General features: G+C 38.7%; 1 protein-coding gene across 1 annotated transcript in view; it reads left to right on the top strand.

Annotated features, from left to right (window-relative positions):
* The window catches only part of unc5db (unc-5 netrin receptor Db), a 151522-nt gene that overhangs the window by 113041 nt on the left and 20494 nt on the right, over positions 1-17987 (top strand). Inside the window, exons 12-13 of the mRNA XM_053325599.1 lie at positions 2497-2668; positions 12784-13011. Coding sequence (XP_053181574.1) covers positions 2497-2668; positions 12784-13011 — 400 coding nt within the window. The remainder of the gene's footprint in view (positions 1-2496; positions 2669-12783; positions 13012-17987) is intronic.

Here is a 17987-nt window from a genome sequence, read left to right as displayed (position 1 = left end):
TGACATAACAGAAAAACTGTGGGAAGATGGATAGAGGGGTGAGGTGATTGTGCAATGAGGTGATACCTACATGCCCTGATAGCTAAAGAAAATTACTATATCAACCTCTTTCCCCTTCACCCCAGGTCAGATGTTGAGGCAGTAATTGGGAAGTCTGGAGCAGATGTCACCTCGAGACAGAAGCAGCTTTTAATTCAGATAAGCTAATGTAATAGTTGAGTGCTTACATAACATGTTTCTTAATGAAAAGCAGGGACGTTTTCAAGAGTTAGGGGGGCAGATGTCTAAAGGAATGAATAAAGCTGGAGTATCATTTTTGAGACTGGCATCACATCAGTGAGCATTTCAGGCATGCTCACTAATAGTTCTACCAGAAGTCACACATCATTAAACCAAAATTGCAACAGCTAAGAGTCTATATGCACACAAGCTGCTCTTCAAGGCTGTAATATGGGCACATCAGCATGCTAATACTTACAGGTCATGAACTGAAGTATTGGACAAAGACAAACTTTGACCTGCTGGTGATGCTAGACGGAAAGTCAGTAAATTACCAACTTTGGTAGAACTCATCCTCTGAGGACAATGAGCATCTGTATGAAATCTCATAGCAATCTACCTCATAGTCATTGAGCTATTTTAATCTGGAACAGAGTGCTGGGTGAACCAACAGACCAACATTGCCATCCCTTGAGTCTCGCTGCTATAGCTTGGCAGGTACCTCTACTGTATTGCTTGTACCATTGAACAAACTGAGCATCATCCGAGAGTTTAACCCTCAGAATTGAAGTATAGTTTCTTTAAATGGGGCTTATTGACCATATTTCCAAAGAAAATATGTGTAAAACCTGTGGTAACAAGTTGGAATGAACTTGGCTAAAAAGGTCGAACACAGTCAAAAACCAAACAGGGTCAACTTTGACCTGAGAGGACAAAAGTTGGTCAATGGGAAGACAACAGAAGGGTTAAGTAAAAAATGCATTTATATATAGCACCTTTCTGAGTCAGAGATGTAAGTAATAATTAAAACAGAGATCAATATAAATGAAACAAAGGCAAATTGATCGACAGTAGAGTTACGCTATTCATACAACAAAGAATTCTACCTGTGATGTACTTTGATTGGCCAATGCTGTGCGTTCTGACATTGCAACCAAAGCCCCTCTATCCCCCTCTTAGTGAGGGGTGTTAGTGTTGGTAAGAAGACCCTTTTATATCCAAATACTGCTTCTCACCCTTTCGACCATCATTGTAGCATTGTTGCCTTGTTCTCTGATCTCAGAAATGGCATTGATGAGTATAATCCAACACAAGTGATGGAGATGATCGTCCAAAATACTCAAAAAAGACCAAAATGATGATAAACCGGAATTGTCTTTTAGTATGCAGGCTGTCTTTAAAGACACATTAATCCTCAAACACATCTCTACCTGTTAGTTTAAAGTCATCTCATAGTCTATTGTACTCTAAAGCCACTGCTCCCATCACAGCCATAAATCACTTCTCATTCAGTGGAGGAAATCTTAACAAATCAGCGCTCTCAGATCTCTGATCTGCGATGACTGATATGAGCTTAGAGAGCTTTTGCTGAGGCGTCGCTCTCTGTCATGATCCCGACTGCCCTTTTTTCTTTTCTTAAAACCAATCGCCACCGCTGCTGCTGCTGCTGCTGCCACCACTCACCGGCGAGACCTGTTTGTTCTAAGCCGCTTTTAATGAGCACACTCCAACTCGCCTGGCGAACAGCAGTGACTTTTTCACCTGCGCTGGAACACATTCCAGCAGCCCGGTGCTGTGTAGCAATAACTTGAACTCGAGGAGCAAGAGTCCACAGCACTCGCAGTGAATGAGTCAAACCTGGAACCACAAGCCTGCAGGCATGTTTTGTTTGCAGCCCACCTCTTTTCATAAGTTCCTCTCATTAGTTTGTTTTTTTCATGCAGCGGCACCAGCAGCAGCTCTAAGAGAGATGTTAAGCACATATAATGGCTCCAAGATAATAGCTAGAAAATCTTAAATATGGAAAGTTATGTGGAGATCACAGCATGTAATTTGAACAGTACTTACAGAAAGGTAAATGCTGCCATGTACAACACCAGGCACAATGTGGCTAGTGTTAAGAGTTTATTTTTTATCACAGATTATCATGGCAGATCATGCTAGTTAAATAATGAAAATAATGAAAACACAGAACTCAGGAATTTGCCCACACAGTCCTGTTGTATATTACACATTTATGTTTCAAGTAAGAAGACGGCTGTTCAGATAACTAAGTGTCACGCAATTCCTTACATACCTGCAAGAAAAGAAAATGCATTTATAGAAGCACAAGCATCAAAAGGCACAATTACAGTCATTCTGCTGATGCACAACTCCATTTAAATGCAGACTATAGCTCTTTTTCTCTTCAGGACTTCTTTCCTTCTATCTTTTACACTCTGTCTGATTCACTCTATATGCGTGTGGGTGTGTTTGTGTGTGTCACGTTGTGTTTAGTGTCCAAACACTTGAAGGCTGTGAAATCCTCTTGGGTCCAGAGGTGACATACGGTCCTCCAGGCTTGGACCTCTTCTGCCCAGTGGCCATGACCATCGCTCACTGCGCCGAGGTGGACGCCGAGAACTGGAACATCCAGCTCAAGAGGAGAACCCAGGACAGCAAATGGGAGGTAAGAGCTGCAGGCCCACACCTGTCAAGTACAGTACAGCTCATCAAGATCTTAGCTGGGCTCAGACATGGCGTTTGGCTTTCCTTTGTTGTCTTTTTTTTCCCTCCCCGATGGCTCTATTCTTTTTGTCTGGTTAAACGCCAACAGGAGTGAAGGGAGGACAAACCTACCAAACTCCACTGTTTCTGCAGGTGCATTGATTTTATATACACATTAAACAACAGGAGAAGTACCATCCCAAAGCAGTATAAAAAATAAAAGAATAAGTACTATTGAGGTCCTGCCAAATTGAAGGCCAGAATCACTGCTCTGGGTCTATAAACAATAACGGATAATTCATTTTCCAACTATCATTTGTTTAATAGGACCAGATTCCATCCACTAACTACCTGTCAATGGTAAAATAATGGAATTACAGCTACATGACTATTATACTGCCCCGGCTCATTTGTTTACATGTCTATGAATAGCGTGCGTCTCTGTGCAACATTACCTTGATCTTACCTCTGCAACATCTGGATCTAACAACCTGGTGAACCAAGAAAATAAAAAATAAAAAAGGAGGTAAATAAAGAAACAGCTGCTAATGTGTTTGCACCTCTCGCACACATTACCATCAGTTCAGGTTTTATCTCAGACAACGGGGCCCGTCTGGTTCTTAATGAGCTCATGCAACTATGGCAAATTGCCCAACCTGCTGCAGGCCTATTTTGACCAGAGCAAAGCATTAAAAACACTCCTGTCAAATGTGCTTTTCAGCACAGTTGTACTTTTCTGAGTCACGCTAATGATAAAGAAAGTTTTTATATTAATAGATCAAATGTGGCTATGAGTAACTCTGCAGTTTCCTTCAGCTCTATAGTCTATCCTCTTTTGGGTCTCTTTTGGATAGTTGTTTTGGTTTACAAGCCTGTAAACTCTGCTCATTAATTCTGTATCCAGCAGCAATAGACAGATGTTTCCAGTGAAGCATTTCATTGTGCTAGCTGCTCAGAAGAGATAAAAAGTTAGCAACTAATTGGAGAACATAGTGGATTTAGAAGTGAAAAAAATCCAGATATTTAACTAAGGAGTTGGTGGATTTAGATTCATCAGGTGGCCAGACTCACCACTACGTGTTTTCTTAGTGTATATCCACTGTGAAAACTTTGAGTCGGTGATATTTGAATGTTGTGTTTTCAGCTTGTTACACTGCCCCCAAGTGGTTATAAAACGGATTGATGCAGCTTAAACTGATTCTATTGAGTTTAATGAAGAAATCCATGAGTTATACATCTTCCTTAACGCACCCAAATACCATTTCTGTGATGGAAATTTCTGTAAGGATAGACTCACAAACAAAAGAATGTATTTCTGGTTCTTTAATACACTTGCAAGTGGCTAATCAGTCACACACAGTTAGGGGGTCTACGACTTAGAGCAAATTCTCTCCGTTCGGCTAAATCTTTTATAGGCTAGTATCACACAACTGTCACAAGTCAAGAAAATGAACAGATTAATCATTCTACTTAAAACACACATTAAAATGTCCCAGAGAGAGAGGGTGTCACCTCTTTTCTTATCCCGACACAATTGCAACAGAAGGGAGTCTCATCTGAGGAGCATATAAGAGAAATCCCTTGTTACAACATCGACCTTTCACTTCATTTCAACTACAGCTTAAGGTTTGTGTGTATTCTGCCACTAAAGTTCATTTTTGAAACAGGAAAATCTTTATTATAGAATTACCTCTGCAAAGATAAGCTTTTTTAAAACCACCACAGCTATTTTTATTGCTGATATCTATAATTCCAGTCAAGTGTGTCAAGATGCAATAAAATGTAACTCAAGTTTTGTTTGATCACATTATCTTGTGTGAAACTAGGCGGCCCCTTAATAAAGAACTATATTCTGGCATGATTTAGAACTGTTAACTGTTGGATGCTGCGATGTCAGGTGGCTAGACACATCACTCCAAATGTTTGCCATGCATCCTCAGTGTTTTTTCTTAGTGTGTAAATTGTTTTCTAACGTATTCACTATGAGTCTGTGATATTTCAATGTTTAGCTTGTTACACTGCCCCCAAGTGGTAAAACTGATTGATGGAGCTTTTACTGATTCTGTTTGGTTTAATAAGTAACTCCATACATTCTACATCTTGCTTAACAAACTCAAATGCCATTTCTCAGAGTATGTCCAATGTTAATATATTATCTCTGCAAAGATTAATGCTGGATATCATTAAAAAAAATTATGATACCAGTACCAATCTTAGTATCTTTAAAGTGATACCAATACCAGTTGAGTACTTACCCATCATGTGAAAAGAAGCATTAAATTGTGAATTCACCACCACAGATGGGTTGTACCTGCTGTGGCAGTGGGCCAATCACATGTCACATTAAATCAAAAAATGCTTGTGTTGATTGGCTGTGAGCAAGTCCATACAAATAGTCATATTTTCTAGCTCTGGGTGCAAAAAGGATCGATTGCAGGTATCGTTTGATGGGAGATGTTTCGATACTACCTGATATTGATTTATTTCGGTCCAAACCTTAAAGGTATGGAGTACCGATACCCAACCCACCACAGCCATTTAAATTGCAGATTTTTCCAATCTCTGTATGTTCTGCCTGACAGTTGAGCTGGTATCTATTAGATGCTGCAATGTCAACTATAAGACAAGATGACATCAAGACCAGTCATTATTTACCCAGGGGTTGTTCTCTGTCTGCTTGTTTTTATATTTACCATTGGATACAGTAACCGTACAGTACAATGAGTTCTGTAAATGGATGTTGGAGTCATGTTCCTTGACAGAAGTTTCCATGGGTTGTTGACTCTGTTTTCTCCCTCTGCTGGCTGACCTTTTATCTATGTGCTCTATGTGATAAAAGGCCCAGTTAGTCAGTGTGACACATGACTTGTGAATTATGTGTTAGCCATAAAAGACTGCTGGAGCTTTGTGGGCAAGATGATTGATCCGGCCTTATGTCCTCTGTGGGTCCAGAGGGTGACATAAGGCCACGCGACGGTAACATCGCCGGTGCGGCAAGAGGAAAATAAAGAAACAATTACAGCGTGTAATGGCCAGGAAGAGGCATGGTTGCTGTCAGTCAGTGGAAGGGGGAGGGGCAGTTACAATAGTGAGGTGGGGGTATGAGGAGCCGTTAGACAAGGGAAGTATTGATTAGTGGATCAGGGAAGACACGGCACGGTAGATTTAGACATGAGGCAATCAGGTGGAGAGTCATGGAGATTGTTTCTCTGCTGACCACAACTCTCCATTTGCCTTCACAAACATCTTGCAGCACCCCCAACGCCATCACCCACCCCCTCCCCACCCACACACATACACACATAATGCACTATCGACAGACACTTAACACAACCAAGCAATGGAACTTTCACCCAATATTTTGCCTTTCTTGTTAGCCTCGCTCTGATGCTTCGGAGCGGGACACATTGTATTCCTCCACTTCTTTATGTCTGTGTGTTTTCATTCCAACAATGTAGGCTGTTTTCTTCTTTCTCCACTGAAGGAGATTCTTTTTATTTTTATTTTTTGCTGGTCTGAATAAAGTCGTGAGAACTTAATCCCCAAACCCAAAAGGCATAACAAGCCCAATCTCTGTCGTCACTTTGCATTATTTTGCTCGTGTTTTTTTTAGCAGTAACCAACAAGATGATAACAAGAAAAGTGAATAACGAAGAGAATATCCAGTCAGGCGGTAATGTAAATGTAAATCTGACGTAAAGTTTTGGCAAGCCCGAGCAGGGTCAGAATAATGAATACGGCAGGTTTGCCCCCTGGCTGTTGTGGTGCTTGTCAGCTCTTAAAAGAGCTTGTTATTTAGAGGAAAGACCGGCTGGATTTGCCTGTTCTTCACATCGTCTGCTTTTGTCCTGAATAATGATATTGTAAACGACAGAGATGGCTGCTGTAAAGAATATTCAAGAGCGTGCAGCAGCCTTTGCATGCAGTGCACCGCTTGTGTATAACGCTGATTTGTTGCTTTCTGTCTGCGAAATATGTTTGGTACCATCAAACCTGAGGCACCGAGATCCAAACCCAGGTCAAAAGTCTATTTTATTAAAAAATGGTCACATACACAAGTCTCAGAGGAGACGCTGGGATTTTTGGTCTTTGGAATTGTAATACTAGACTCAATTTTTAGGACCATGTTGGTGATTGTATGACTTGTTTATCAATTTTTGGCCACAATACTGAACAAACATACAGTACCCCAATACCACACAGCCGTACAGCCCACTCAACAAAAGAGAGGAAAGAAAGAAAGAAAGAAAGAAAGAAAGAAAGAAAGAAAGAAAGAAAGAAAGAAAAGAAAGAAAGAAAGAAAAGAAATACTGACAATAATAAAGCAAATATTTATTCATTTTAAAACAATTACATCGGATGAAGATGCTGATTAATCAAATGAGGTTAAATAAAACATTGCATTTTTAGACATTATATAATAAAATGATGCTGGAATTACAGAGCATAGAAAAGCAATTGGCAACAACAACATCAACAACTAAAGACAAAGACATACAATATATATACAAATATACAACTATACAACAAAAAGCAACTAATACAGGGGACAGATGCCATATAGATATAGATATATATATATACACATACATACATGGACATACTAATATGTACCAAGCATCCATACATCCCCACCCCTGCCTGCTCAAAAATGGACTCTCACATATGTACCCATGTGTGAGTGTCTGTGCACTGTGGTCCTTTTTTTTTTGGGATAGGATTTAATAACGATTCATGAAAATGCTCCACTCAGAATTAAAATTTGATGTGCCCAAATGAAAGGACATTCTATATGACTGGGACTATTTCCAAAGTAATAAAATAAAAACATTAAATTTCTTCAATCCATTAACAGTTGAAAGCTGTTCCACTCTTGGGGTCTTTCAATTGGATCATTTACTATCAGAATCCACCTACTGTGTCTGTTTTCTTTATTCTGGGGCTACTGTTTGCACCACCAGTGAGCACTATGTCAAAACATAGAAATTGTAGTTCTAGCATAAATGTTAAATGGTAAATTACTATTAGACAGACTGTACCATTTAAGGAAAAAAAATCACTAATATTTGATTATGTAATAAAATCTCACATGTGTGATTGCCTGAATAAAGAAAGAACAGGAGCCGCAGGTCATCTGTCCCCTCTTGTCCTACATAATAATCTCTGTGTGAGACGCTGCTGCCGATTAGAAACCACGTCGACTCTCTTGAGATTCACAGAGTCAGAGATTAATGTGGTTTTGAAGAGCTCTTCTACCGACCGTCTTGTTTGCTTACAGAGGTGTCACCACTTTGTCAATTTGTTTTGTACCCCCCTTCTTGCTTTGAGTTCAAGCTCATGTTTACGTAACCTTGTCTTTTATAAGCATTCTGGCTTTGCTATTGTGCGACTGAAAAAAAGGAAAAAAAGGAAAAAAAAGAAAGGTTTCTTTTCAGTGTTAGAGGGCAATTTCTCAAAGATGTGCCAGTGTTGTGAATAAGGAAGGCAAGTAAGGAAGGAGACCGGAGGGAATATGAATGAATACAAGATTCATGTCGCTTTGAGATTTCACTCTAATATTAAAAGGGCGCAGAGATCCTCAAAGCTCCTTGGTGTGAAATAATGACTTACCAGTGAAGGCTAACCTAAAGAGAGAGAGAGGGGGGAAAGCATTTTGAAGATGCCTAATACTTGCAAATGCTCATGCCATTAAAACACCCTCATTTCAGCTGTCATTAAAATGCACCCTACCCACAGAAGACTCCTAAGCACTCCCAGCTACAGTGTAATACAGCTATAGCATTAATGCCATATTACAGTGTGTTAAGCTGAGCTCATGAGGAGCCAGAAAACATACAAAATGCATCGATATGAAGTATTTACAGAATGAATCTACACCTGAAATGAACATTGCCAACATAGTGGTAAAATCTCCCACTTCTTCTAGCATCGTATTGTGTAGTACATGGCTTTTGCCGACAGGAAAATAAATTGGGCCCAGTGTTATGGAGTGTATTTGGCTTCAGACTATTCTGTAAGGTTTTTTTTTTAATATTCTGATGAGTTGTCATACAATTCTGGTCCGACGCCAAGCCAGGCTGAGATTATTCATTATTCACTGAGCTGGAACATTGCTCTAAGTACTTACATTGTGCTGTTACATCCCCGCATGCATGTCAGTATGTCAAAAGATCAGGCGGCTGTTACTGTACATTTTATTATTCTTACAGACAGCTAAATGAAAAATATATTTTCTAAGGTCTAATCATGTGTCAAGTATTGATTTAGCTAATTTTACATAATATGTGTAAAAATATTTTAAAACAATTTTTTGAGTATTTTTATATTTAAAAAAATCTAGACCCCTTAACTTTTTAATTTGTCAGTTTGATGGCTGGGCAAGTGTTGATTGGTTAGCATGTTACATTGCGCTGTGAAATTATTAACTAGTGTAAAGTGAATAGTACCAGTTGTAACACAATGCCCAGGGGCCCCTAGGGATCCTAATCCAGCCCTACTTAAACTAATGACATCCCCATTAGCCTTACTTGTATTTCATGTTAGGTGCTAATTAACAAAAATGATCATGCTACCCTGCAAAGCTAAGATATTGAACATGGTGAACATACCATCTCAATGTTGTCATTGTAGACATGGTTGTATTATGACACTATCATTTAGCTCAATGCACCACTGTGCTTCAGTACAGACTCACAGAGCCACTAGCATTGCTGCAGACTCTTAGTCTTAGTTATAAAAATAGCTCAACAATTGGTCATTGTAGATTATAGCACACAGGAGGTAACACGTGCATTTGTTGGGGACTATTTTCAACTGCAGATGAATACAAATCTGTGGATCTAGTGAGTATTTACAGCAGCAGGACAATACTTGTTAGGGTTCTGGTTTCTTTATGTTGACAGTAAGGGAAACACAGTTGAGGAAACAATCTCATTCAGTCCATTTAGTAGATGTTCTGGATCATATCAAATCATATCAGAGGTTGACATTCGCCCAGTTGGCATAGAACTGTAGCTGTGTTGATGTTCAGATTTCCTTTTTTTTCTGAACATCTTCTCATACATGTTGTCTTAAACACTAGGGTTCATTAGTTCATTAATGTGGTGAGACCGTTTTCTCAACTGCTGTTTCTGAAGTCAAGAATGCACTTTGGACATCAGGAGCAATATAGAATATCATCAGTGAGTAGATTTAGTGACTAGTAATAAGGTTACAGAGTGCAACTAACTGTACTGTATACCCCTCCCCCACCCATTCCAAACTATTCCATAAAGGGTTCATGTGGCTGCAGGTTTCCATTCCAACCAATTCATCAGACAGTTGATTGATCGAATCATGTGCTCTTGATTGGTTGGAACAAAACCTGCAAGCACATGGCCCTATGGAATAGTTTGGACATGCCTGGTTTAGCTAGCAGTGAGGTTACAGAGCTTCTAAGCACATAGGAGAACCTTTGGTGGCCCCAAAACAAAAATACAGAAGGCCCTCTCTAGAGCCAGTGTTTCGTTTTTGTCCATTCTGGGCTACTGTAGAAACATGGCAGAATAACATGGCAGTCTCCATAGAAGAGGACCCACTCCCTATGTAGATATAAAGGGGCCTTCTAAGATAACATAAACACAACAATACTTATTTTCAGGTGATTATAGACTAATTAAAACATACTTATAAATATTATATCCTATTCCTGCCAAGTCTGTTATGCTAGATGCAACTAACTTCTACACACTGCACCTTTAAGTATTCGTTATTGTATTTCTGTGTTGTGGCAATACTTTATCATTAGGTAAAATCACATGTTAATATAATGAGACACAGAACTGATATCACGTGCTTTATGATTTCACAAACATGAGCTCACCAAGGGTATTTTTGGGTATTTCCTTGGGCGTGCCATTACTTGCCATTGCTATAAGAGCACTCCCACGTCCTGCTGGGTTTGCTGTAATGTCTTCTGTTAAATATCTGATGATAGAAAGGAAAGGGATAGAATGTTAAAAAAAAAGAAGAAGAAGAAGCCTTCATTCCAATTGGAAATAATGAAGTGTTTCACAGCTGCTGTTGTTGTCTCATAAATAAAACAATCAGTGCTGTTCATAATGACTATTTTGTGTTCTCCTATGTACTAACACCAGCTCTCATGTAGGGAATGGTTCTTACATTCTCAGGAGGCTGCTTACAGTGTATGTTGATATTTTGCTTTGTAATTGTAACCTGTGTAATGTTGCCTACTGTACACGGTTATTCAACAACACTGTAGCTGGAACTCAATCCATAAAACATTCATTTACATGCTTTTCTATGATATCTGTGCAGCCCTGGGCATGAATATTTATTTCTATAATCAACGTCGGCAAAGAAACTGTGGGTGCTAGTTTGAGTATACTGTACAGACATTTACTGTAAGTATGTTTAAGGCGTTAATGCATGGAATTCTGATTAGTTGGAGGCTGTTTCCTAATTGATCTATGTATTTATGTATTTATTAAAACCTTTATTTATACAGGAAGTCTCTTGAGATGCATTTTTTGGTATTCGTATCAAAATCTCTCCCATTTTTCTATGAGGCTGAGCTCATTTATTCTACCTCATGCTCAGCAAACTCTCTCATCTTATCATTTCTCCAGTGAAAAATAACAAATATTACCTGTTCCAGCTTCTCTGTTTTGATGCTGTTTTTCTTTTGTCTTTTATGAAAGTAAATCAATAATTTCAGGGCTTTTTGGTCTGTTAATTGGGCAAAACAAGACATTTGAAGATGTCAACTTGAGCTTAAGTCAATTGTACTGGGTAATTTTATCTATTTTTGATCAGTTTGTAGCGTCAATTGGCCCCCTACAGAAGTGAAGCATGAAATTTCCATAAACTTCAGCAAATAGATGGGAAAATGTTGGATGGAAAGTGAGGTTGGGCAATTTTTTGTTGCATTTTAGAAGTAAAAAGAATAAACAACTTATTCTGTAAAGTGTTTTCTGAGGTGACAGTAACAAAATGTATTAACCTTAAACATATAAGATGCACTTTGTAATTATCAGTTACCCTTAGTGTAATTAATACAGAATATATAGTCATAATTTGTGTATCTAAGAAAATATATAGACTATTTACATGATGATCCAATGCCATGTACATATTACTTATTGTACTATAATATATTTGATAGTAGATCGCGGTGGTATCACTCTTCTTAATCTATACCATTCATTTTGTGCATGTCCTTATGTCACATTCACCATCAGTGGACATAATGCTTCATTTTTGCAGCAGCAGTTTCAAAGAACACTCATAAAGGAATATTTGAACACATTTTGTGTTTGAAGTATAATGCAAATAATCTCTTTTTTTAAGATATTAAGATTAGTGATAAAAGAGATTCAATTGAAAGTAGCACCAGCCCTTTTTTTCTATTTAAGCCCTAATGCAGTATCTTGAAACGTGGTAATTTTCTCCTTTCAGTAATGCTAAATTAATCTTTGTGAAGGTGGAAAAGCATTCATAAAATGACAGATAATTTATGTGATTATAGAGGCTTTAAACTCATTTGTAACTTCAAGTTCCTTATTTATCATTATAAGCAGCATATAAACCAGTAATAAATATAACACACTATAGTGTAACTGTAATGTGTAGTGGTTATTCATTAACAACTATGATTCCTCCCCATATATGTATAAACAGATAATAAATGATAAAATAATAATTAATTAATTAATAATTAATATATATGTAATAAACATACAGTATCCCAACATCTACTTATAACATTATAACATTATAGTCACATGAACCTGTATATATCTGTGATGCTGTGATGTGTTATTATTTTAATTTTCTATCATGTCTTCTGTTTATTTTATTGATATGGACCTATGGATGTGTCTGAAATAAAGCTTTCTTCTTCTTCTCTATTTATGAACCGTTGTATGCTGCTTATAAATGCAAAACAGGGACTTAAAATGAAGTATTGTACTGTATCTGCTAGAAATTGAATAAATAGCGAATATTACAAAACAACATAATATGATATGATCTATCAATGTAAACAGCTCCTGTGTCCTCCTGTGTTCTTTATTGTAGGATGTGATGTCAGTGGAGGATGAATCCACTTCCTGTTACTGCCTAATGGACTCCACGAGCTGCCACCTGCTGCTGGACCAGCCGGGCTCGTACGCCTTGGTGGGCGAACCCCTGACACAGGCTGCCGTCAAGAGGCTGAAGCTGGCTGTGTTTGGGAGCATGGAGGCCGGCTCCGTGAGCTACGGCCTGCGGGTGTACTGTGTGGACGACACGCCACACGCCTTTCAGGTAGGGGAGGGATACTGGTCAAGTGCTTTGTGCCTCGGTTTATTCAACAAATAATGAGTCATGTTCATTTCCAGCAGCACTTTCATTTTTCATGAAGAGGATGTAACCAGTATTAATGGATTGAGTGGTAAATGTACATGCTTTTGTGTTATAAAGCCCAGTCTGAGTTTATAAACTTTTAATTCACAGGGTAAAGCTAATTTAATGCTAGACTGCTTCATTTAAAATTAGGTGGCGAGGTGGAACGTGTACAAGACTACATTTCCCAAAGCTTCATAATAGATCCCTTGTTGAAGTGATCAAGAATGCAAAGTGGAGAATGCTATTTACTTATTTTGCCTTTGCTTGAGTTCATTTGTTTACCCTGGAAATGAATTTTTCATCGGTAGTTACTTCGGTAGCTGTAATTTTATGTAGGCACAGTTTGCCTCCGAAGAATTAGTCTTCAGAATGTTCTGGCCTCTGCACTGCTTGGCACACTGCCTCCATAAAATATAGATGGAGCTAAAAGTTTAATTTAAAACCTGCAGCTAATGGCCAAGCACTTGCAGGACAGACTTAAAGCTGCTCTGCTAAATAGTTTTATATTAACAATTGATTAAATGTTGATGGTGTAATGTGAAAGGAGTGGTTCATGGTGATGAACCCAACAGAGAATTATCACACAGTTCTGCAGTTCCCCTCAGATCTGTGGAGCATTTTAGCATCTTTTAGCTCATTGTTTTGGTTTGGCCCACAACTCCCACTGTTTTGGTTGAGTCCCACAGCTCTCATCAATGTTATTTATAGGAGGCAGCTGTTGTCAGACAAAAAGCTCTGATAAAAGCTGCTCCAGAGGAGTTAGTGGACTCAGGACGTACACAGTGAGGAATTGAGGACATTACTTGTTTAGCCAATGTGACATGAATAGCTTCTTAGCTGCTAATGTGAAGTGTGGCAATATGGAGGTAAGAAAATGATCAACGTCATGTCCATGTATCATAAGATAAGTCCATATATAGACATGATGATGCAGATAATAACTTTGTTGTATGATAAGTCCATTACATAATTATTGTATGTTACAACTGTACTGTTTTGGTTGAGTCTCATGGCTCTCATCTGTGTTATTTACAGCAGTAGGCAGCTGTTTTCAGAAAAAGGCTCTAATAAATCCTAGCTGCTACAGAGGAGTTAGTGCGTACCAAAAGAGAGTTACAAGGAGTTACTGTCTGTACATCAGGAACATATCTCCACATGACTGCTGGATGTATAAAGCTATAGCAACTGTTAGCTAACGCATTAACGCATTTGCCATATAAACGTTTTAAGGTGATAATGTTGTTGCTGTGTCACCGATTCACAAATATGATGAAAAGCATTTTTCTTTCTTACCTTCAGGGATCTGACCATGCAGAGAGTTTTAGTTTTATTGATAAAGTTTAGAGATATTTATTGATTCATTTTCCATACTGCTTATCCTCTAGAGGGTTGTGGTCGGCTGGAGCCAATCCCAGCTGTCAAGGAACATCCTAGACAGGTTACCAGTCCATCACAGGGCTAACATATAGTAGACCAAAAACCATTCACACTCACATTCACACCTACTGGATAATCTACAGAGGCCATTAACATTTTACTATTTTACAAATATTATTACTATTTCTCCAGTAGATAGTTCCAATGAAAACTGTTCAGCAGTGAAGTCTGTATGCATATGTGTCCTGTTAACACCTATAATGAAATCCCACTCACCTCCATAGTGATGACATGGGGTTAGAAATCTGAGGTACCAATTTAAAATAAAACTGAGACAATCTGCATGATTAAATACTGCTGGAAGTAAGTTAAAAAACGTTTTTGCCACTCTTTAAATTAATTTAAAATGAGCAACTTTAATGTTACTATTATTTTTTGAGCTACTAGAGATCTTCCCAACAAGCAAATTCAGCAATCTTTCTGCATCTGTCCATCACCATTTCTGCTATCTCTAACGTCACTGACAAAAATACAAGGACATGCTGTTTCACTTTATCAATTTCTACTCCATTAGGAAGTACATATTGTTGTGCCCTAGATTCAACATCTTGTGTGTGTGTGTGTCTGTGTATGTGTGTGTGATTTTTTGCCTGGGCTCACTGAGGCAGCAGGGACCTCAACATGTGCTGTCTACCAGTTAAAGCATGTGAGTGATTGCAGATTCATTACCCGTGTGAAACAATACTGCAGTGTAGACAGTGGGGACACAGTAACAGCCTGATACACTCTCTTCCAGAGGTTTTAATAGACCGAGACAAAAGCTGGCATACTGTAATCACTACCATTCAAATGTTAACCAATCATTCTTTTCTTTTTTTTTACTTGTTTGACTTGATTATCCTTCAGCGACCTATAGGGTTTTTAAGCATTGAGATCTCATCAGCGAACATCAGGGAAATCAAGCCTCTCGTCGTCCCTCGAGATCCTAGACTAACAGAGGAGCACCGTGAGCCTCGTGACTGACTCTGCCTCCCGACCGCCTTTCTGTCATGTCGCAGCCGTCAGCGGCAGCTGGCTTTAAAATGCATTCTGGATTTGGTTTATGAATTCCCAGCCTGCTGAGCAGATGCCAGACTTTTGCGCGTCCCTTGGGTTTCCTGTCTGTTTTAGCGCCACATCTCTCTGCTGTGTGTTTTCCAAGCTCCGGCACAAAGTCAATCACAGGCTGGATTCTGGATCAACAGGAAGCCTGATGCAACACAAACAAAGTGTGCGAGGAAGGCATTTTCTTCAGCAGAGCCTAAGAAAGGGTTTTGAGTGACAGATTTAAGATATTTTCACTGATACTGAACAATGTTTTTTGACTGTTTAAAAAAATAACTTCTGAAAAAGTCAAAGATTCTGAATTTTTCACATTCAGATTGATGCACTTGAAAAAATGATGATTCATCTCATTCCTTAAAGTAAGCAGGTAAACATTGAGTTTCAGATCTTAAAATCCACGAAAATCTCAAAAAAAAATGATGTGAATTCTTTGTGACAGCTGTGACAGGAAAGACAGGCAAAGACAGGCTGCTTAGGAAAGGATAGAAGTAGTGATCCTCCACCATTTTCAAGGTTATAGCTTTCAGATTGTATTGAAGTAACAATGACTACAATCCTCCTACCTGAAAGTTCCACCAATATTACTGTAGTATTCTGCTTGGAGACATGCTACCACATATTGTTAACGTCAACCTTCAGAATTTAGTCTTGACAAAGGATCATTATGACAATGTCCTGAATTCTCTCATCAATCATCAACACTCAATCTATTTCAAATGAGAAGCAAAAATGAGGGATTTTAGAGTACAATAGTAAAGTACAACTAACCCTCTACCTCCTGGATTTCATACTTATGCTAATTTCAAAATCACTGTGTGTATAATGCGTCAAACAGCAGATCAGTAACCGTCACACTCTACAGAAAACGTCAAATGTGACAAACCTGACGTGCCATGGTTTGTTCCACGGTACCGTTTGAGAACTCTTCTTGGGAAACTGTTTGGAAAATGGAAGGCACTTTCAAAAAATGACTATCTATCATTGTCTACCATAACATTTTCCAACTAATTTTTGGAGACTGAATATCAATATGTGTTTATATGTATGTGTATGTATGTCTGCATACATGTAAGTCAGTATTCCATATCGAATCGTCACATCGACTTGACTTTCTGGTTCATGGACCAAATATGGTGTGATACATGTCATTTATTGGATACTTCCCTTTCCTCCCTGCCTGTCTGAGACAATGATTGGCCTGAAGTCACGTGACCATATACCCAACCCATCTTGGTGGAATAACCATTGGCTGATGCATATCTGAATGCACATTATTGGTTATTTTTGGTATATTTTTTAGCTTTTTGAATTTTTTTTTCTGCCTTTAAATACTGCTTTTAATGTGTTTCGTGTTGAACGCGTTGGTCTGTTCTTCTATGCTACAAGTGTTGCTGCAGCTTTGCCTATGTTCAGACTTTTTCCCTCTCCATGCAACTTGGAAGTAAGTAAAGTTATTACAGAAACCTCCACCCTGTTTCTACAGGAGATGGAATATCTTCCACATTAACACAGGCTAAAGGGCGCAATTTCTGTCTGTGATACATCCAAACATCTGCGCTTTCACTGACTTAGTTCTACTGGTGGAGGCCCTGCAGAGCACAATGCATGAATCATCCAGCAGAATCATCTGTTAACAGTATCAACAATGCACACTCATTCCATAACTTCCGCCCACTGTTAGAAGTGCTGCTAACAGAAGTTAAACTTTTCTTACCTGAAATGGACTTTGGGAGTCATGGTTACTTCTCTCCTTACATTTTCATGCACACAAGTTTGACTTTTTATTGAAGAACTAGATATTTTTCAATGCAGCTGCTCATCTTTTATACTGTTTCAACCAAGCCAACCCATTCCTACACCATGTTGTCGAAGGAGAATTAGCAACTAGAGACGACGTAGAGCAGTCATCCACTAATCAGAAGACTGGTGGTTTGATCCCATCTGGTAGAGCAGTCGTCCACCAATTGGAAAATCGATGGTTTGATTCCTGGCTCCTCCAGTCTACATGTCGATGTGTCCTTGGGCAAAATACTGAACCCCAAATGACTCTCAAGGGCTGCGCCAACGGTGTATGAATGTGTGAATGTTAGTTTCCTCCTGACTAGCAGGTTGGTACCCTGTGTGGTAGCCCCTACCATCAGTCTATGAATGTATGTGAATGGGTGAATGTGACAAGCAATGTAAAAGCCCTTTGAGTGGTCAAAAGACTTGAAAAGCTCTATAAGTACAGCCCCAACATGTTGTCTATGCATATTTTTCAACTTTTATTTCTCTTGTTGCATTTCTCATTCTCCGTTGACATTGTAGCATTCTCTTATCTGTAAAACATGAATGTAAAACACATCAATCAAGTATATGATGTGTCAAACAGCAGATCAGGCACAGTGACATTCTTCACAAATCTTCAATCATGG

This window comes from Scomber japonicus, chromosome 9 (genome assembly GCF_027409825.1).
Source record: "Scomber japonicus isolate fScoJap1 chromosome 9, fScoJap1.pri, whole genome shotgun sequence".
Lineage (NCBI taxonomy): Eukaryota > Metazoa > Chordata > Actinopteri > Scombriformes > Scombridae > Scomber > Scomber japonicus.
Note: the sequence above shows the minus strand (reverse complement) of the source record. Positions and strands in the feature narration are given on the sequence as shown.